The sequence below is a fragment of the Platichthys flesus genome, chromosome 14 (assembly GCF_949316205.1).
Source record: "Platichthys flesus chromosome 14, fPlaFle2.1, whole genome shotgun sequence".
NCBI lineage: Eukaryota > Metazoa > Chordata > Actinopteri > Pleuronectiformes > Pleuronectidae > Platichthys > Platichthys flesus.
This window is the reverse complement of record NC_084958.1, coordinates 17,093,623-17,116,802: the sequence shown is the minus strand read 5'-3', so window position 1 is coordinate 17,116,802 and position 23,180 is coordinate 17,093,623. Positions and strand designations below refer to the sequence as shown.

The following is a 23,180-nucleotide window of genomic DNA, read 5'->3' as shown; positions in this document are numbered from 1 at the left end:
GGCCCACATCCGTTTAGACTTGTGAAACTGTGATTTTGTAATGAAGCCAGTTATTTTTATGTTTAAACGAAGTGGAATTTAAATTGAAAAGCCTCCTGCAGTCGCCTAATTAGAGTGCTGACGGTGAGTCCTCCAGTACGAGAACATGACTCTGCAAATTAGCTGGATTAACTAGCATCTGAGGCAGAGGAACAGGAAGACGCGGATGTGAATCAACGGAGGCAAACCTGAACCACGGAGTCGCCCTCACCTGTCGATTCACCGTCATCTTTCATTTATGGAACCTTTTGTGTGAAAAATGAACCCTATGGAAAGCTTTCAGACATGCCGAGGCTCCTCCTCTTTCCCCATGCAGCCGCGTGTATTTTGGTCAAAGACTCATTGAAAAATGGATGAGTCCATTAGGACACACCTGCTGTCCATCCTGATAAATATTGTAGAGCCCTACTTTCTGCGACCTCATCTACATATCGTCCGCGCGATTATTGCAGGGTGTAGTGATTTCCAACTACTTAAAATAAAACTGATCTACAAATCTGACACTTCGGCAGCTGAATCCGTTTCTCGACATATTCGTGTGAATATCTTTGTGGCAAATGTTAAAAGTTAAAGGAACACTGACATCATCCTGTATTTTATCGTCAGCTGCTGCGATCTAGAGGCTTAGAGCCGAGGTTTCCACGCAGAGGCTGATACCGTGAATGCTGCACTGCATGTGCTCAATCTGAACGATCTGTCACATCGTGGGAAAAACAACCTCTAATGGATTACAAATCCACTCCAGAAAATATTTTTAACCTTCAGTCATCATAATCTGGAGAGAGAAAATGACTATATTTACATTGATTGCTCCTCATTGTCCTTCCACCAGTCCGCCGGTCACGTGTATCATTAGCCGACACTTTCGTGACATCCATTAAGATATTATGAAATGTCTGGCGCTTTTGATTGTTGCATAATCATTAAGCTTTTGATGAAAATTAAAATGCTGGGCTGGTATTGCTGTATAAAAGTAACCAGCCTGACTTGTATTTGAATAGCTCCCTTGTATAACATAATACTGGTTGTTTTTTACTCAGAGAACAATAGAGTCACCGCTATCTGGACTCCACAAGATGTGCGCCGCCTCTCAGAGCTCACACAATGTTTCCATCAAGGGCAAAAGTGCTGTTCTTCAAGCCTATGACCAGAGCAGGGTATAATTAGGAACTAAATGCTGCTTTAAGTCAGAATGTGGTCGGCAAGCATTTCCAAAGGACAACCAGTCTTGTGGTTTGTGGTTTTTATCATCAAATGCAAATTGCACAGTTGAAGAGGAGTGGCACTGACTCATAGAGTTTATAATATCCAGGAACCTCATCCGCTAAAACATTCATGCGGTGCAATATGTCAGAAGTAACATATTCATGTTTTTTTCCAGATAGAGGACAGGCCATTAAAAACAAGATTCAGCGGACTTGTAATTTTTGAGACCCCAATTTTTTTTTTTGGGGGGGTGGAACAGGAAAGTCAAAAAAAGCCCTGGGGATCAAATGTTGAATATAAGCCAACAGCAAGGAAGTGAATGTTAGCTTATGGTGTAAAGAATGGCAAGTGACCAAAACACGTACATAAAACAAACATTCAAATGTACTCCCATAATAGAGGCGCTTTGCACAGACCAGAGTAAATATTATTTATATATTATTTATCACCCATGTGATGAAGTGTGATCTGGAAAGAAAGGTCTCACTTTATCTGAGCGTCTACTGAGGAATCTCATCCTCTGTGACGGATCAGCCAACACAGGGGGTTTTATCATACAAGTGTGAAACGATAGAGCAAATTACTACGGCTTGTGTTTCCAGGCCAAATACCAGCGGAGCTGTGATCATAAGGTTAATGTTGACAGTAAAAACATCTACAAGCCCTGAATACTGACTGTGTGTGTGTGTGTGTGTGTGTGTGTGTGTGTGTGTGTGTGTGTGTGTGTGTGTGTGTGTTTGTGTTGGTGTCTACACTGCACAGGGTAACCCTTCACCTTGCATATTTAACAATTTAATAGTTGGATGAATGCTAATCTTGTGTTTATCAAGCTCATGTGAAGTCTACCCTGAAAGTAAAACCACTATCATCCACGCACACACTCTCAGATGCTGTAGCTCACGCTGAAATCAGTGTGGGGGAAAATTGGAATTATGTCAAATTTCATGAATACACTTGGTTCCTGTGGGGCAGTGGTTTGCTCCGTCTCTTCATGAGTAAAAGGTTTCCCGTTTGAATCCTAGTTCGGTGAGTTTGCATGTTCCACCCAGTCATGCAGATTGGTGTTGATTTGAGACTCTGTGTGTGTTTGTGTGTGTGTATGATAGTTTGTCTCTGTTATCTACTGCCTGCTGGGATTGACTCCGGCTCCGTGCATGACCCTCAAAGGATAAGTGTTTTAGATAATGTACAGATGGATCACAGCAATGAAATCTGCCGTGTATTACAGCATATTCATTATATAAGTCCATGGCTCTATGCTCCTTTTATAAACACTGGATGTAGTGCAACAGCTGTTTTTCACTTTCAGGTACTGTTCTGTATAATGACATGTATGTATTACATTAGGAGCATGAAAAAACCTTTAAATCAAAATTACAGCAACTGGTGTCCATTGGGATTATCCTGAATTAATCTTGATAACTGGTAAAGAGAAGATCGATGCGCTGGAACATCCTGATCTCTCCGTGGTGTCGAGGGAAAGTCTGGTGTTGCTTTGTCTTGATAAATATTCAGTGACATTTTCCAGGTGCAGCCCATCTCTGCGTCTCAGTTGTCGGTTGAAATGAACCCATTTAGCTCACGTTGTGGAATGAAGATGAAGACGCTGTTGAAAAACCCAACTGTTGTTTTGGATCTCAGCCAGTCACTCAGCCCTGTGGACCCTCAGCGGCTGTCTAGCGCCTCCGTCAAGCTTGTTGTTCTCCCGACACGCTACTCACAACAACAAAATGTGTGTTTTTGCACAAGTGTGATTGCAAGGCGAAAACATTTACAACCTGCAATCATTCCCCTCGGCACCATCATTAAGCCAAACTTTGTTTACCACGGTTTCTGTTGCTTTACAATAAACCGCAGTCCATCAAGTGTACTTTACTGATAAATATATTTGAGGGACTGAGGTCTGTCCAAATCAATCATCATCATCAAATGTCATTATTTTGAGAATGATGTTCCCTCTGAAGCATCCTGGTGGCTGAAAGTCCAGTGCCACATCATTAAGTCCCGGGTTGGACAAGGACCTTTGCTGCATGTTTATGTCCACTCTCTCTTCCCTCGTTCCCCGTCTGCCTCGGTTTAATAAGCTATCAGATAAAGGCTTGAATGCAAAAACAAAAAATAGTACTATAATCTCATTTGTCTTCTAGGGAGGTCAGTGTAAAAGGTTTTTACACTGTCTTGTTCTGATAAAAACAAATGTGGCGTTATGTTTGGAATGTATGATTATGCTTTTTGTGTGTGTTTGTGTGTGTGTGTATATGTGTGTTTAATGGACCTCTTCATGGTCTGAGATTCGACTAATGAGATCAAACCCATCGTTGACTTATTACTGATAATTGCTCTCCATTGGATTCAGTGCTGTTTTTTTTCCAGCTCATTTAAACTCGCTGGCTCCTCGTGTTTTTTTGTTTTGTGGCTCTCTAATGAAACTCAGCCTCACAAGCTCCAGCGTTTCAATCCCTTGATTCACTGTCGGCCATTTCAGGAAATGACTTTGGTCAACCTCAACTTTCTTGAAAAAAAAAAAAAAAGGCTGTCCACAATCAAGACTGCTGCTAATGTACCGGAAACCCAGTGTCTCCACTCGGTGTATACACAGCGTCTGTCCGCATGACACCATTCCTGACGGACGACTTTTCAACTTCTGTTTTGCAAAAAAAAAATAATTCCCCCACAAAATATTCCCCCAAAAATCAACAAATGAACACTGACGATATTCATCTGTGGCCCCCGGACAAGCAGAACTTTTATAACCAAACACAACATTTGGTTACTAAAATAATTTCGTACGCAAATGCTTGAATTAGAAAACTAAATTGTAAATGTGCCTTTGGCTCTCATGGTGTATAGTGTCAGTATTTAGTCACGGTGGTTCAACACTGTCTTCACACAGCAGCCTAAATACAGTTCTCTCAATATTGGTCTTATATTCTCGCAGAGCGCTGCAGTGTAAGCCATCGAGCCCCAGTTTGCAAAGACAAATAGAAACTTGTGGTTTATTCAAGTGGAGTTTGTATTCTAGTGACCGGTGACGAAAAAAACACATATTTATATAGTGTGTATTTTTTTCTAATTTTTTATTTTGGCACACACTCAAAAAGCCTTAAACAAAAAGAATACTGTGTTTTGAATGAAATGCAGTAAATAAGAATGTCCACGTTTCTCCCTGTGAGAAGTCGTGTTTACTTTGGAGGTTTGGACGCAGGCCAGTGGAGGAGGAATCGCTTTCAGAAATAATCAGGGGGCACACTTATTACCCAGGACTCTCTTCTTAAAACGGTAAACGATACTCCTCCACATCCCCGCGAGCAGGAGTCTGCAGATGAAGGAGAAGTCCCTCCACTTTCTTTAAGGGAAAATAAACCCCTGAAACTCCATGCCTCGTTCCAGCCTCATGTTTCACGGAGGCTGGATCTGTGCCTTAGAGGTTAATGCATTTGTTCTTAAAGTGTCGGAAACAACACACTCACTCTGCAGGGTTTTAGAAAAGAGCTGGAAAAAACCTGAGAGCACCACTTTGAAGACGAAGGTGAAAATGAATATTGACATTTCTCATTGCTTCTTATACTACACTTAACAATACTGTGATGAACATATCACTTAGCATCTAGAACCCTGCGTCTCTGGTTTCCTGATGGGTGGAGCTTTCACCTCAAGTAACACCAGCCAGTTATTAAAATGAAAATAGTGTGGACTTCTGCAGGAGCTGTCAGTGGAATATTCTATATTGGCGTAGTTAGCACAGCAAACAGGTAGTATCTATCCTTGTTCGCCTGCGGTTGAATGTTGTTCCATCTGTGGTTGTTTACCGTGCAAAGCCATAAACGTCCTCATTCTATAACACCATTCAGCTCCCAGACTGGACATCCTTATTTCGGCGCTCTGAGGAGTGAAAATATTGATGGACTGAGGTTATATGGTTTTGTGTGCAGCAAACCCATGACGGCTCGGGTATTTACAGTTTAATTTCAAGTTTCGCGAAAATTACGCACTCGCCCCTGAGACAATGTATACACGTCTCGGCTCCCGAATGACTCCCAGTGCCGGCGGGCAGATTTAGAAAGTCCCTCAGATACTCTTTCACATCGTAAATAGGGAGCTGAGATCGAGGGCTTTGAAACAACGTCTGGAAAATATCACAACGTGTGCTTTGCTGCAGCTCGTCCATCTCGTGTCGTATGTAGCAGCCGGTGGCACAAATACAGATGCACGGCCCAGTGTGCAGTACTTCTGCTGCAGTAAAATGAGCTTCCTAGTGATTAAATACAAGTGCACTTACTGTGCTGTAGTATAATTTGGAGTATTTTAATTAGTCAAGTTTCTGCTCCTTTATTCTACTCCAAATGTACTTTTTTTTACTGGATTACAGCTATTCAAACATCTCTTTAACTGATTGATAATGAGTACCTTAATTTTAATGAGCGTTTTTCTGATAAAGCTTATTGATTTCTTTTTTCAAAATCTGAAATGAAGTGATGAATCATGCTTACCAGATTAAGATCCAATTTATAAAGACGACAAATCAGTGGTAATTAATTGTAGTTATAGACAGAACAGAACATAGTCATTACATTATAATAAGAATATCTCCCCTCTGCCTCCTCTTTGTGGATGCTGATACAGATGACGCTATGGTTGCATCTTGCATTTTAATTAGTTTTCTGACCTATTTCAAATGGCTGTAATACACGTTTTCGCAGCGTCAGTATTTTTCACCTGTGTATGGATTTAACTTTTCGGTTTCTTTCCTCTCATGCATGAGGCAACTAGATTACCATACATCCAGATTTTGGATTTAAGTAGTCATTAATCCAAAAAAGACAAGAACATGAAGTGTACTTCAGCCACCTCTCCAGGCACGCTGCACAGCCCACATCTCAGCTCAGTGTGTAGATGCATATTGCATTTGGCTTAACGCAGCATGAAGACTCCTGTTTGGCAGCAGTAATAATCCCGGTGATTTGTGGTTCAGGGCATTTTTTTTTAACTTTGTTTCGTTTTTTTTCCACCACTTTTCTCAGCACTGTGCTCCGTTAAAAGTAAATGTGGTCACTTTCAATAGAGTCACATTTGTCATTGCCCAAAAGTGATCCGTGGGCAAACAGCGAGCCAGTCAGTGTGACCTATTAGAATGGAAAATGTTCCCCTGACTGGAAAACCACACCTGAGGTGCCACGCCACGTCAAACACAGTGTTCAAAAGCTCAGGAAATATCGGGAAAAAAACGTGTTTTTGTCCATGTTGTAACTTTGAAATCATGTCTGATTAGTGACCGTGTAGATGATTAAACCACAGGAATACAAACTGGGACGATGAACAACAAGTGAAACTAATATTATTTATTCAAGGGGAAAAAAACTTTGATAGTTGTGCTGTGTAGCTCTTAAGCTCTTGACAGGGGAACTGAAAGTACAATCTAATCTGACCTTCCAGACACAGAACCGTCTGTTTAACATCCAGGCCGCTGCTTTCACTCATATTCCATTTGAGGAAACGTCACTTGTTGAGGAGTATTTAACTGAAGGAAAGTGGATTTGGATTGTGCTGTCTGCAGCACTATGACCAGGGATGAGCGGTTAGAGGGTTTGAAGCAGCTGTGAAGACGTAATCGTGTCTGAATATCAGCCAACGGATGCATTTATACTGGAGGAGCAGAGTCAGAATCTTTATTTCAGATCCAGATGGGACCACTGATGTGTAATTAAATATTTTCTCTGCAATTTTGGACACTTCAGAAACTCTCATGTGTGCCGTTTGATGTTGTAATTGTCGGGGCTCAGTGTTGGAGATCTGGATCTTGCTCCAAAACACGCATCATGCACTTTGCAGTTACACATCAATATTTCCCTGACTTCCTAACCCTGTGTTTTCCATCTTTTGCAGGTCTACACAGATGATGTGCTCACGAAAGAGGAGCAGATAGGCCTGTTGTACAGAGCCAAACGGAAGTGTGAGGGAAACATCAAGTCAAAGCACAAGGTTCCTGGTGAGTAAAGCAGTGGCTCTGTGGGGCTTTGCTGTGGCACTAAATGCTAGATGCTAGTGTAAGCATGCTAACATGTTCACAATGACAATACTAAGTGCTGATGGAGCAGGTGAAATGTTTATCATATTCACAGTTAAGCGTAATAGCAAACTAACATGTTCTCATTAGCACTAATCCAAGGTGCAGTTTAGGCTGAAGGGAATGCCTGTAGGTTTTTGTATTGGGCCAAAAATATCTGCTTGCACCAGATTACATAACAAATCCTCCAGTGGAGACATTTCGCTCACGGCAACAAGCAACAACAATGTGGTGGCGCTAGAGGAAATATCAGGGGATCGCTAAAGTCCAAATGATCAGAATCTAAATTGTCTCTCAAAGGGCCACGACTTTCCGTCCAAAATTCCACGGGAAACCATCTGATATTTGTTCTAATATTTCAGTGTGGACGATGCATGTAGCCACTGACCTGGAATGAGAGGAAACATTACCTCTGTGGTCACAAACAATTTCATTAAGTTTGTTCCACCTAAAGTTAACAAGTTACATTACCACGATTGGTTATCTTGATATGAGAGAAGCTGTCCATCATTTGTTGCCTCCACCAAAATTTGTGGTGTGAGAGAATAACAAGGAGATTAAAGTATTTCCTTTGTAAATCTCCAGCTTGAATGATTGTATTGGATGGAAAACAGATCAAATCCATAAGCCTGTCCATCCTCATTTGTGTATATTGACCAAAATCCCTTGTTAGATGTCAATGAGAGATTACTGAAATATTGAAACCAGTGGAAACTAAACATGCACGATATGTGAGATGGCTACAGGCTCATGGGATGGCAAGGTCCCTCTTCATTAGCCTTTATGTGATTTCCAGCAGGGTTATGTTCCACTACCTGCAACAGGTTTCTTTCTAAACAAAAATCTGTCACAGATCCAAAGGAGACTGAACCATTTATTGCTGCCAAATGCTTTTATTTGTTAGAATAAGCGCATTTATTGTGGGAGTTCCCCAATGAATCCCAGCTGGAGCGAGGGGTTCAGTGGAGAGTGCAATGAATCCCCCATGGGCTGCACAGAACAGAACCTCATGTGCACAGATTTGAAACACTCATACAGTGAAAGGGGGTGCCACGAGCACCAGCTAGAGGCTGGAGCGATAGAGGAAGAAATCAATCAGCACAAACAGTGGTTTGCCAGGAACTGTAAAAGCAAATAACATGACAAGCATCAGCAGAAGCATGATGATCACAGGAGTGAACGTGAGTGGGTCAGGCTGTTAATAAACCGCCTTGTGGTCCTGATTCAACGTGATTGGTAACTTGTTGGACTGTGATTGTTGATTATATGACCTGAAACTAATCAGCTGCAAAACTCCTCAGCGCTTTAAAAGAACCGCCTTGATGCTTCATTAGACAAAAACAAGCAAACAGAGAATCATCATGTTTGGGTCTGTTTCACACACTTTTTGCTGATGCTGTTGAATACCTCTTGTGGTGCAGTTGTCAGGCAGTTAAATGTGCACTTTCCCAGTTTGAAATGCTGCTGTGTTTCCTTTGTCCTCCTTGTGGCTTCCAGAGCCTGAGATCGAAGCGGATCCTGGAGTGTATTTGTGTATTTATGGGTGTCTCAGGACTACCATTTTCCAGCAGACACCAGCATCTACTCTATCTCATTGTGGTTGCTGTCATTTTCCCAGTTGATTGTTCAGAGGAGGGTTTTGGATCCCGCAGTGAAACCAATCGTATTATTTTCTCTTTAACCTCAGTGGATTGCGGTCACATCGAATTCCTCGACCCTCCAGACGATACCCCCTCACAAATGAAACACATAATTAAAAATGTTTACTTCCAGGCAACGAACAGAGGGAACCTTTGTTGACCATCCCCCGTTGTTACTTTGCCCTTCGTGGTATTTCCCAACTTTTCATGGTTTTGATAAATAGCCACAAAACTGAAATTGGATTTAAGAAACTATGACAGAATTGCTACTATCGAGGAGTGCAGGCGCCGGACGGCGGCTTGAGTTAGACGTCCAGGTTTCATATAACCACGCTGCACTTTCAGCAGGGCGGCCGTACATGCTAATGAAAAGCAGAGCAGTCAGTCCAACATTAGGCGTCTTTCAGATGAGAGTGTGTGCTGATCATCTGACCACATCACGCCTGATCCACCCTGACATGTCCTACAGACTGGCGAGCCTGTTGTCACACTTCAACAACAACCCCAAGCACATCTGCAGCTGTCTTCATTTAATTTATGCCACATGTGTCAGAGCTCTTAATCAATCTTTCTTTGTTTTACGCAGTTACATGTCGATTATTTTAATTTGTAATGTGCAAAAAGTATTTTTATGGGGATCTGCACCAAACGGCAATCACTCATGAATTGCAGTCCTCTAATTAAGCTTGATTTTTTGTTTGATCAAGATTAATGAATTATTCTCTGTGAAATTAATGAAAATGTAAAAAAAACGCTTTCTCGCTAAGTTGGAGAATATATTACTCCTTCTGCTTCCTGATCCGGATCTGCATCAAAATGGATTGGGTTCATGTCACATGAAATTTAATTGAAATCGATCCTGCCAACTAACAAACACACTAACACAGATGAAAGCATTACCGCCTGCATTACCAGTGGTGGATTCAAAGAATCCACCACTGGTCTTCAGTGGGATGCTGGAGGTGCTTGACAGCTGACCTGATCCTGTTGGCTCACCCCCTGACAGGACTCATCTCGCAAGTGGTTTCCTGACCTCTTTTGGAACGTTGCACATCTCTGTCCAATCACAGCTGAAGGAATTAGTAGAAGTAATAACTAGTCCCCAGTGTGTTTGCAGCGTTTGCCTGGATAAGCACATATGTGCTTATTTAACATGCTTGATTTGATATTCGTTTTTTCTTTACTTTTACTTAAGGCAGATGAAATGCTTTGACTTGACTTGATTTGAACTTGAACGTCTCATCTGGTTGTTTGTCGGTAATTATGTAATGTGGAAATCATTTAAAATCTCCTTCGTGGTTTTCGCTGTGATGTCGTGCAAATTTATGGAGACTGTCAAGATCGGAGATAACGCCCAAGGAAAGCATTACTTGTGCTCTCTGGTGACCCGTGTGAGCGTTTTCCTTGAAGTGCGGGTCATTAGGACTTTTTTCTCTTTCTTCCGTGCATTGTGGTAAAACCTTGACTCTGTGGGTTGAGGTATTATCAGAAAATAGCAGCTAGTTTGCATTTTTCAGGACTTTGGCTTTACATCTGTGTTTGTCTTGCCTGTGTCCTGCCTGACCACCCCCAGAGTTTTTCTTTCCTCTTTTTTGGGCTGTGTAAACAAGTGGTTTTCTGAACTATTATAGGAGATGTGGAGTGATGACTATTTTAAAACACCACCTGAAATAGGATTTGCTCAGGGTAATGAATCGATCGTGCCTTTCTGGGTTCATTGAAAAAAGATGGAGTCCCGTGTTAGGCTGAACCTTTGATTTTGTTGGACTTTCAGCGTTTTATCTATTTGTTTTTGTTCCTCATTTGTGCTTTAAATACACAAAAGTCTCCATTACGTGGCCGAGACAAGGTTTTCTTTGAGGGAAACATTGAGGTTTGCCTGGAGAGGACAGCGGAGGGATGTGGGTTCAATGACCCAGACCTTGCAGTGTGAAAATAGCTCAGACTTAAAGCTTGCGGTCTGGGTGTAGAATAACACCAGCAATCATTATAAAAGCTTGCATGTATCAGGAAAAAAGTACAATATGTGTTTTGACATCTGCACGTCAGAATCCAAAAAGTAGAGGGGGGAAAGAAAAGCTTAATAAAAAACCCTAGTGACATCACTAATTCCAAAGTGCCCTTGTAGTCACGTTTATATATAAATCGTGGTCAAGAAATTTACGGGAAATTATATATGCGTGTGTGTGTTCGGAGTTTAATTTGAGCCTGTTAGTAGGTGGTCCTATGGTTATAAAACCTATGGCAAAAGTGAAGAGCAATTCTACTTTTACTTCCAGGATGTGTGGTCAGTGCGATTCTCAAAACGAAACGCTGTTTTTCTCCCAACGGGGATCTTGACGATTCAGTCAGCTCCAGTCGGTCTGCTCTTTAATTTTGTGCTCCAAGTGACAGGCCAATAAAAAAAAAAGCATGTCGTCATTGCCTCAGATGTTTCTTTGTAAGTTTGATTACAGGAATGAGAAAATAATGGATCTACTGCAAAGAGAGGATAGTTTTAGTTTTATCCTCAGCTACTTATTAGTGGTCAAAGTGTGGCAGATGTTTTCAATAATACAACATAAATGCCAAACCATAAGAGAGACTTTTGCCAGGAATCTGTGGGGAAAGGGATTTCGCTCCCACTATCGGAGCGCTGAGGTCCACGGTTTAGCTGACAATTAGGGGGTTCTGTGCCCCGAAACAGATTTTCTGTTCCCTTTGAACCTGCAGCTCTTTGTCTGAACCAAGCATAGATGCATTATAACAAAATCTCTCGGCGCGCCTTCCTCCCTGCAAAAAGGGATGGCAACGTTTTTTGTGATGTTCTGTGAAATGCATGCAGTCAGCAATCTTGCAGGGATCCCGAGGAAGTGGGAGAAAATGGTGAGAGGTTCAAGCTGTGATGGTTCCTTTGCGTTTTCACATTCTACGTTTTCTTCACCACAGCCTCAAAACATCTATAAACTTTAATTGAAAATTCCTTTGAGTTTCCTTTAGCCAGGCAATCCTATAGTTTCACACTAAACATGTGAAGTGTATTGAAAATTGTTGTAAAAATTGTTCTTCTTTAATGAGTTCACATGATCAACATTACAAAGGAAAATCTGGTACAAGATTAGACTTTTTTGTAGTTATAATTAATATTATTAATAGTCCCTCCAAGGATAAGCAATTATGGATGAATTATTTTAATTGAAAACGATTACATTTTATTAATTTCGGAGGTTGTACAATTTGCATTACTATTCTGGGTATTTTACTTATTACTTAATTATTATATAGTAACACATAGACAGATGATAGACGTGTTGCCTACTAGGGCTCCCCACTAAGTGTAATAATTAGCCAATGATTAAATAATTGGATTTAAAGACAAATACAAAATATTTTTTCACATTTTGAATTAAATTGCTTCTTTTTCACAGACAAAACCCAGTTTCATTTTTATGACATTTCCTAGTATGCACAATCCTTGTTTAATTTGAATATTATGTAGTTCATAGACAACATCACGTTGCACCTTTATTTTGTAGTAGTAGACTACTTGGGCTACAACAATGCCACCAGTGTTGCAATGAAGAATTTAAATGGCACCCATACAAACATAAAAACAGTGTGATGTCATTGACAATGTAGTAATTATGGATATCTGCTCCAGCCAACAAACAACCATTATGAACAAATAAGACTCAGCACACAACTTGTTATTAGCATTGTGGGAATAGTCTTAATGACGTTACAGTGGAGGGGGAGTGGACTCGCACTTATGTCCTCAAACCAAACACAGGTTACAAGGTTGCTCTGCGGTCCTGATTTACATAAACGTGTAAAGTTTATGCAACTGGCCTAGTTTTCCTAAAGGACAACGGGATCCTTCGAAACCTATCGTCCTGCTGTCGTAAAGGCCTGCGGCCATGTGATGCTGACGCAGAGCGTGAACGATCCTCCGTGGCTCTATTTTTAAAAGTCATCCTCTGCTTTTGTCTCTGCAGATGGTTTCTGCTCACCAGAATGGGACGGCATCGTTTGCTGGCCTGAGGGGCCTCCGGGGAAACTCGTATCCACCGCCTGTCCGGAGTACATCTACGACTTCAACCATAAAGGTGAGCCCTGGATGCAGTCAGCGGCTGAAGCCCTGAAGCTCATTCACTTTGTGAAAGGGCACCATGCCTCGGATGAGAAGTACACGGCCACAACCTTGGGCTCCTTCTGTGACGTCTTTTTGAGATTTATAAAAAAAATGATGTTTGTTTAAGTCAAAGAGAAGCAGACGATGAGTTTCTGACTGTGCTGGGAAACTTTGTAATAAAAAAAACGCTCTTCTTCTGCCTGATGTCCAGGACTAGCGTATCGTCGGTGTGACGACAACGGAACGTGGGAGCTGGCCACTATCAACAAGACATGGGCCAATTATAACGAATGTGCAAAATTCCTCTACCATTACAACCACAGCCATGAAAAGGTGAGATCGGCCTCATTTCCATGCTAATTGGCAGAGTAATGGCCTCGTCACCCACAATCACAAAGAGCAATAGCCTTTGTGTGAATTCTTCTCCTGACACCAGTGTCACACAATTACAGCCTTTTAGTCAACGATTGCAACACGTTAACCCACAATTAGTCCCTCTGACAAGTGTTACACATTTTTTTACTTGCCGCCTCAGTAATGTACAATGTGAATAAACCTCAGTCATATTTATTGAAATGTTGAGATAATGAGAGGGAGATAATGACAGAGGACAGAAATGTGACTCCTTTGTCATAATGTGAAGCCGCAATTAGCCAAATGTCCATTTCAACGTAAACTGACCACAATAGTGTCACATAAGTCTTGAGTGCAAATTTTGATACTTGCCTGAAAGCATGTAATTCATGGTAAATGAGGAACAAGACAAATGGGAGTCAGCTACCAGATGCCAGAAAATAAGAAGCGATTTAAACCCGGCGACTCTGCGTCATGTTTGCCTCATGCTATGGTCTTTTTTACAGCCGAGGTTGAATAATGAAGTTTTAAATGTATGTTTGGAGACACATAGACATGACACTCGAGCACGACTGTCGATTCAAACTGAAGAACCACCTCCCCACTCTGGATTTGTAAAGTAAATCTTTAAAGTTACTACAGAGATTTGCTCCAATAAGGTCACGAGAACATGCCTGAGGTCGGCCATGGATGACTTGTGATTAAACCTGGGGCACAGTTGGAGGTCTGACTCATCCCAGATGTCCTCAAGGTGTTTGATGGGTTTCGAGGTCAGGGCTCTGTGCCGGGCAAGTTTTATTATCACCACACCAAAGAAAACCATTTCTATATTGCCCCCCCCATTGATCACAGGGGGGAGGCTGAAACTGAAGTGGCCATCTCGGACTGTGGCCATCAAGTTGGAAGTGCACCACACAGTGATATCAATGCGCGCTGTGGGAGGAGGATTTCTATTCGCGAGCCAAACCGATACATTGGTTGCGTGATAAAAATCAGCAGACAAAAGCCTTTTCCAGTATGTTTATATTTAAAGTTGTATTAATAGTAAATTGTGTTTAATAGAAACATTTAAGGGATTTTCGCGAAATCAGATATGTTTTACTTTCTAATATCGGTATCAGTATCTACCCCCAAAATCCATATCATTCAGGCTTTCCTCACTGTAAGATAGGATAGCAAATCATTTTTTTTTATTTAAATGTCTTTTGCTGTTGTAAAACTGAAGTCATTGCATAAATACAGTTTATGTCACCAGGGGAAGATTGAGTTGGTTTGGCCTGTATCCTGGGGAGCCGCCATACAGTCCATCTTGATATTCATAATTACATAATCACATCGTTACAGACTCAACAGTCGTTCATTTCACAACATTTGCGACACTCATGAGCTGGATCCATTCATCTTAAATGCAGTGGCATCGTTCTGGGAGAGACCCCCTGTAACAGAATCACACCCAATTACCTTCAGTAATTAGAACCACTTCACCAGCTTCTCACTCTGACACTGATAACACCTTTCATATCTAACTTCTACTCACCTCCTGCCTTTTGGATGTTAAATCGCATTCTCCCTAATTAAATCTAAACATAACCACCATGTGCGAGTCCAACCTGGGATCATAAATACCAGAAGCACTGACACAACCGTTAACGCAACATGTGGAGATAACTGTTTTGTAAACCAACCAGGCAGCTGTTTACCACCACCGTAGCTATGTGACAGAAAAAGCTCAACGTGACCCCAATTGCAGTTGCTCCTCTTGGGTTTTTCTCTCATTGCATGTGGGGCTTGGATGTCAGAACACTACACCATCGCTGAGTAGACCTGCTGGGATTCGTAAGAAGCAAGGAAACAGCAAGAATTTGACTGTAGATAGAGGAAGAGCGTTTACGTTTACGTTATTATCTCTGAGAAAACCATAGAGGTTTTGTTTTCATCTGCAAAATTCAGGGAACTGATATCTGTGTCGTGGCCATTTCATCTCTTTTAATATCAGGTGTCCCACAAACGTTTCCCTAAATTCATTCAGTGTATATAAAACGTTTCCCGTGGAGGATGTGGTCATAACCTTAATCCTGGCGCGCCCTCTATTTCTCTCTGACTTCAGATGTTTATGTTGATGGACTCCTGTGAGACTTAGTTAATGAATAAGCCCCCCCCCCCACACACACACACACATACAGCAGATCTGCCAAACCGCAGACCACCACCACATATTAGACACCCGTTTCTCCAGAACTGGATGCCAATGCTAAATGATAACAGCAGTGTGGTATTTGGTTACATCACATGGGAGTCTCTGTCAGTGGCTCCCTTTACCTTGTGCTCAGGCGGCCGGCTGGCTGTTAGCAGATGAAACTGCTCCCCCCGGCCCATCTCACCTCCAGCTGCCAAGTCAGACATCCTTTCCCAAAGTAGTTCTCACCAGATGGCAACGCATTTTCAAACCCGGTGGAGTTGATGCACTTTGAAGCTCTGAGCTTTGAGGGAAAATGTCAATTCATCGTAAAATCACTGTAATGTTATTAAAAACTAATAATAAATGTCTCACGACATTTAAGCAAAGGTGTTTAGTTCATGGCTGCAGCTGAGGCCTCCTAAACCTTATCCATGAAGTATAGGCTGTTAGATGGGAAATATGTGTTTTCCAGTTAGATGCTTATTGTTGACATTTATTCACAATATAAAACTGGGTTATGAACGAGAAATACCTTCAATTCAATGATGTGTGTTTACCTGCTACTATTTATAGTTTTTTTCTAGTCCGATAATATCCCCAGGCAGCAATCTTCTCCCAATCTGCTTTTAAAATCAAATTTTCCATGGGAAACAATGAGAAACCCTTAGGGGGCAGCAACATAACACAAAAAATGGCTTCTTTTGATGAAGATTCAGACTTTGCAATCACACGTGGCGCTTTCTTTGCATTGAATTAGCCATTTTAAAGACAGTGCTGATCTTCTAACGTGCAAATGTTTCATCAGAAAAAAATCCAGCTGAGATTGCTTTGCAGGAGCACCATTGCTCTAAGAAGATGCGGTTGCTCACACAAATACACGTGTCTTTTGTCTCGTATCGACTGATCTCAGTGGGTGCAGCCGGCACTGTGCGCTGTTCATAGGACTGAGTAAATAACACTGTGGTTGTTAGCCAGGCTTGTATCTTTCTATCATGGTGGTTAAAGCAGTTGTTGCTTTTTTATACTGCAGTAATTTGACCAAAACCCTGCAGTGTACCACAGTAAAGGGAGAACATGCTGTAATCCTCTCTTTCTTAAGACATCTGATTATTCCATTTTGCTGCCCTGTTGACATTCTACCCGATTCCTCTTCCAACAGGAGGTCTTCCACCGACTGTATCTCATCTACACAGTGGGCTACTCCATTTCTCTGGGATCGCTCATGGTGGCGGTTGTCATCTTGGGATATTTCCGGTGAGTCGATGCCACCACTTGGTTTGTTTGTTCAATCATTTCAGCCTCAAGTGCTCCCGAGAGAGAGAGAGAGTGTGATAGGGACACGGGGTCAGAAATTAAGGTGAGAGCTATAGCCGAGGGCTTGACGGCAGGGAGTGTAAACATTTAATGGCACAGTTACAGGCTGAACACGGATATCCTACCATTTCATTGTATATGTCATAAACACGAAAGGGGGGGGGATTCAATTCTTGATGGAGACTTTATCAGGAAACCGTGCAAGGCTCCCTCGCTGTTCCGTGTATTATATCTTGTGTCACGGCAGCAACATGAAGCGAGCAAACTGCATCAGTTTCCTTTGACTTTTACTTTGACATTTAACAGACCATGATTTGTCTGCCCCCAGGGAGTACTGCATGCCTCGTTGTCCGACATTTACGTTCCTTAGTTGTTTTCATGCTGATTTCAATTTTCGGCGACAAACAGCTAAAGCCCGGGTATTGATTTGGCAAAGCCACCGAGCTTAGACCGAGTGCAGCTCCCCTGCTACAAAGTGTGCAGTTATTTCCACTCCCCCCCCTCCCCTCCCCCATGATATATGTAAAGTATAACGTCCTTGAAAATGTGAAGAATCCAGTCAAATATAAGGATTTTTTTCTTCGCGTCTGATTAATGCAGCTCAGTTTTGTCATTATTTGCATATTTCTTGAGCACAGGGAGTATTGGGGAATTGATGTAAAGACGCTGTTTACCAATGTTCCCACCAGCGTGACTTACTGTACAGGCAGGCAGTCAGGCGGCTTTAGGAACGCTCCCAACTGGCACCAGGAGATCCACTGGCCAAATGAGTTTAATAAGTTATCCCAGGGGCCCATCTGACATTCTGGCTCTGTGCCGCGGAGCACTCCAGCCGTGGCTCCCCTTCGACATGTCAGCTTTCAGACAGGGCAGCTCATAAATGTTTTCAAGGGGGAGAAAAGAGATATTTCACATTAGCAGTCCTGTTCGGTATTTTTCACCAGGGAAATGTACACTAGATTAGTCTTTGCCTGCTGCTCCTGAATCAATAGTTCTCTGAGGGAAGCCTGTCAAACATTTGGCTCATTATTGAAGCTTGAATCGTTAATATGAGATAAACAGGAATAATTTCACTATCAAGTGATTCAAAAATATATATCTATTTCAGGACATTTCAGAATATTCTTCCTCAATGACTGTTTTGCGATGCAGTAAAAACCTGTTGAACACACTATAAATATTAAAATTGACTTACTTAATGAGGTAACCTTTGTGCCTATTGATCCAGGGGCTTGAATCCAATGCGGGAGCCCGACCTCAGAGGCCGACTCCACGGGGAACTCTCAGACAGGATGTTTTGGGAGGAATCTTGACAGCTAAACGTGCGCTTGTCTGGGAGGAGATTTGCGTTGCTTTTCCCAACACGTGCTTGCACTTTGGTTTTTACAGCTCAATTTGAGCGGCGCATTTCAATATTTGTTCGTTTCAAGCCCCTGAATCTCAAGAATGTGTTTTAGTCAGCGTGGAATTCAGCTGGCTCTGATTAGGATGAGTACTATTTGTGTGTGTGCGTGTGTGTGTGTGTGTGTTTGTGCATGCAAGTGTGAAAATAATTACGCATGAAGGTGTGCCAGCCCATACAAATACACACACACACACAAAAAAAACCCAGCAGATCTTTTGACCTTGCGTCTTGTTTCTTTTCTCCCCAGACGCTTACACTGCACCAGGAACTACATCCATATGCACCTATTCGTGTCCTACATGCTGAGAGCCATAAGTATTTTCGTGAAAGACATCGTACTCTACTCTGGATCAGCCTTAGAGAACATGGAAAGAGTCACAGTGGAGGACCTCAAGTCCATCACCGAGGCTCCACCAGCCAATAAAACACAGTTTGTAAGTACGCCAACACGGCTGGAACACACTTACAGCATGTATGGGGTCACGCTAAAGCACTATGTCCTCGAAGAAACACAGAGACAAGGAAAGACACTCTCTGAATTACTTCTTTGACGGGGAATCAGTCTGTGTGCAGGTTGTGGTTTTCCGAGGAAAGTTGAGTTAAATTAATAAAGAAGTTTCACCAAGAAGCTTCGGGGATGAGAGGTGACACCTTTCTTCCCCTGCCTGGGCAAGTCGTCTGTGGAGCGTCTGCAAATGGTCGAGAACGCCGGCTCCAGACTGTGAACGATGTCCAGCGAGTCTTCTCACACCATCCTATCAGCTTTATATTGGCTTCCCCTCGACTTTATAACTAAAGTGCCTGTTTGCACGTATAGTGCTTTGCAGCTACAGGTCTTCTGTTCTTTGACCAGGACTCACCAGTTGTCCTTTATGCTCAACTAAAGCAAAAGGTGATTGGACTTTTAATGTCGTGGCTCTGGCACAAAAACTAACTCTGCAGATCGTTAAACATTGAGGGACGTTGTGTTTTATGACATTTTCACTGCAGGGAAGAATTCATGGATCTTGATCAGGCACATCGAGGGGAATGCTACTTAAGTGTGTGTGGAAATGTTGGTACAGCTTGATTGAATTTAATGTGACTACTGGGCCTTGGCGGAGGTATACGCTCTATTTAGTGCCATTCTAGCGACTACTTTAGAGTGTTATTGTATCCTTTATATACACTGAACGGATTGAGCTTCTTCACTTGCTCTTCAAGTATCTAAAACCAGGTGTAGTTGCTCCTATTTGAACGTTTCTTGCATATCACATTTATGGTTTGATTATTCTACAGATTACACAATATAATTAATAAAGGGTTTTCTGTTTTCCCTTTATTAATCATGATAAGATTAATCAATATCTGATGGCATTATGTGAACAGATCATTCTATTTAATTGTGGAGTTTTGTTCTAAACGGTATTTTTGTGCACTCTCACCTGCTTACCAGGACCGGAGCAAATAAACTGCACTGTCCGTCACCTTTCCAAGTTTTTACTAGACCAGTACTTGGCTTTCCTTGGGTGAAGACTGGGTACTTTTCATGCATGCTTTAATATTCAAACAAACAATTTGTGCAACATGTTGAGCGGGCACTTATATCCCATGGCTCTCTGAACTGACCTACGCGAACAAACAAAAAAATAATGTATATATATTTAAAAAAAAGTCTATGCATGTCTATACAAGTTAATAGATGTTAAAGAGCAGTGACTTCTCCAAAGTAAGGCTGAGTTCTCAGCCGGTGACACTGGAAGAAGGTTTTTCATTATCTGCCTTCTTTAAGCACATATCCTTTCATTTTGTGACTTTTGTGTATTTTTTCATAATGGGATGAACAACCGATTCCACATTCCACACTTTTATGTCAGGCTGGATTTCAGCGAGTCTGTTTTGGGGAGTCACACGGCACAAAACAGGCTATAGTAATCACTAACTTTCGGAATAAGTTTTCTCCTGGAGACAACTAAATATTTAAAGCCACCAAAATAGTCAGTCACAGACCTTTAGTAAAGATGTGAAAGTCAGATTAAAGAAAACAAACATACAGGTATCGTCTGGTATTCATGGTGTGACCATTCCCCAGCACCAGATGAAGCTTGATAACAATGGAGAGGTTGACTGACTGGAGCAGAATCGATGGAGTCGAAGCGCATAAATCATTACGCTCTTCTGAGGCCTCCACACACTCTGTCAATACAACAGCACATAAAACTAACAGGATTGATATCACCCTTCAAATCTGACCTGGTACAATAAAATGTGACAGGGCCCGGGGGAAATTCACACGGTCGAAAAAAAATTAAAGGGACCCATTACACTTTTCCTTATTGCCTGTCAAATATATATTATTTCTTCAATCTAATATCTTATATTTACTCTTTTGTCGAGATCGTTTTTACGAGTGGGTTTAAGTGTTGAACTCTAATTCTAAGCCTCGCTACGCGCTGCAGCTCCTCCACGCAAACCACATCAGCATCAGTCAATGTAAAGGCACGAGTGGATGATCGTAAAGTATCAGTGTCTGTCTTGTGTGATCACTAACATTTCTTCTTGTCTGTTGTTTGTCTGTAGATCGGATGTAAGGTGGTGGTGACCTTGTTCATGTACTTTCTTGCCACCAATTACTACTGGATCCTCGTCGAGGGCCTGTACCTCCACAGCCTCATTTTCATGACCTTCTTCTCAGACAGAAAGTATCTGTGGGGATTTACTCTGATTGGCTGGGGTGAGTAGTGCTTCATTTACATTCTGTGCGCATGTGATTAAAATATGATTAGTACGCTTGATAACATGCAATTTGGAATCGGATTTAGAATATGTATTATGTGAGGGTGTAATTAAAGTGATGAAAAGTTGGAAATAGGCTCGACATCGTTGGAAACTGTGGAAAGACACAGACACCTGAATATGGGCATTACAGTTCCTGCATTGTACACACTGTGCGTATAAGTTACACAAGCACAGCGCATACAATGTGGATGCTGTGCAGCTCAGGTTCTACCTACCTGGCAAGTTATGGACTTTGATTTTGGAATTATGTCGTTTCTTAGGCTGATGCAATTTTTGCAAAGCAATTGTAATATATGTGTTTTCATGTTTATTTTTCAGGGGTGCCAGCCATGTTTGTGACAATTTGGGCAACTGTGAGAGCCACGTTTGCGGACACAGAGTGAGTGATGTATGAATAATGCAGATGTTAATCTGGTTAAAATTGAATGCAGAAATATGAAGGTCATGCTCTAGACAGAGGGAAAGAGGACAGGTGTTATCAAAGTGGGAAGTGAAGTTTGTTTTGCTGATCTCATGTTAACACAAATACCTGCACTACGGTTTGAGGTTTAAATTATTCAATTTGAAGATATTTAAAAAAAAAAATTCAGACTCTCAAACCTGTCTTGGATTTTTGTGGTTCTAAATATTGATGTAAGGGTTGAAAGCTGAGCAAAGTCAAATTGATTCCCCATCCACTTCTGTATGGGCACTGCTTGTGTGCACCACACGGCCTCATCCAGCAGCTGCAGGGAAGCAGCAGGACATCTTCGTCTTCCTTCGAGCCTTTTTTGGGCCAGAAAAACAAGCCGTGCGTGATAATAAGCACAGCTGTGTCGTGTGCTTTCATCAGTAATAGGTAGTATGGGAAGGAGGTCATGGTGGGCGTTTGGCTAAAAACCAAACATATCGACTAGCTGCCATACTGGTTTATGTAGACTTACACCAAGCCCTATCTATTTATGCAATTCTTCTAATAACATAAAAACAACATCTGCAAAAGCTCTTAAACTTGATGGAGTCTTTTATGTGAAGTGCAGGGGTAATGCATAGTTAATGAAGAAGTAAGGAAAGATAAATTCTTTTCTAAATTGGTCAAATCCGACCTTGTGCTTCAAAACAAATATATGACTATTTGTTTTGTCGCCCTTGGCTCATGGCGTCAGTGAGTTGTACGCCAACTGCAGACTTTAAGCAAACAGGACAGACAACTTGTTTTGGAATGATTTTACTCCACAGAGCAGAGTGAGAGCGAGGAGCCCTCGCTCTGCGGGGGACCCAGCTGCACCAGAAGCAGCTTCCCACTGACTGACACGATTTATTTGTAGATAATTGACTAGGAGAATCTTATTCAACTGTGGGGTTTGCAACTGTTCATTTGATCCTTTGACTTTCAAGGGGCAACCCTAGGAAATGGGTCAATAGGATATCTGTGTCTATGTTTCAATCAGAACAAGGGGAAAGATGAGATGAGAGTCGCGTCTGATGAGACACACAGGGGGAATCCGGATCATCGCATCTACCACCTCGATCTTCACTTATCTTAGCTGCTCTGTGTTTTGTTCCTGCAGGTGTTGGGACTTAAGTGCAGGCAATTTGAAATGGATTTACCAAGTGCCTATCCTGGCAGCTGTTGTGGTGAGTACTAGGTACCCTTATCTCCGACTGTGCAGGAAATGACACCGTTTGGCCGCACCTGCATGAGTCATCGCAGTGACACTTCACTAAATCATTGTGCTTCTGTTTTCTCTCCAGGTTAATTTCATGCTATTTCTGAACATCATCAGAGTGTTGGCGACTAAACTACGAGAGACGAACGCTGGACGGTGTGACACGAGACAACAGTACAGGTGAACTACGTGCAAGAGCTGGGCCCGATGCCTACTATCGTTTCATCTCCATTCAGTCCTCATGTGATGGCGTGTCACCTGCATCGCTGTCATCGTGATGAAACCATGAATATATTTGCTCCAATTGCATTTCAATCATGAGACAGGTTCCGAATTGCTGCTGTGTACAATAATGACTCTTTACCTCCATGAAAGGCTGCAACTACAGATTATTATTATTAAAGATGAATCAATCAGTTTTTGTTTATATGTATATTTTTA

The 23,180-nt window shown here is 41.9% G+C and overlaps 1 protein-coding gene across 1 annotated transcript in view; it reads left to right on the top strand.

The window, feature by feature from the left end:
• Positions 1-23,180, top strand: part of pth1r (parathyroid hormone 1 receptor) — a 41,775-nt gene that overhangs the window by 14,603 nt on the left and 3,992 nt on the right. The window contains exons 2-10 of the mRNA XM_062404221.1: positions 7,129-7,231; positions 12,924-13,034; positions 13,272-13,393; positions 16,753-16,847; positions 18,560-18,746; positions 20,872-21,025; positions 21,409-21,469; positions 22,641-22,707; positions 22,825-22,919. Of these exons, the coding sequence (XP_062260205.1) occupies positions 7,129-7,231; positions 12,924-13,034; positions 13,272-13,393; positions 16,753-16,847; positions 18,560-18,746; positions 20,872-21,025; positions 21,409-21,469; positions 22,641-22,707; positions 22,825-22,919 (995 nt within the window). The remainder of the gene's footprint in view (positions 1-7,128; positions 7,232-12,923; positions 13,035-13,271; positions 13,394-16,752; positions 16,848-18,559; positions 18,747-20,871; positions 21,026-21,408; positions 21,470-22,640; positions 22,708-22,824; positions 22,920-23,180) is intronic.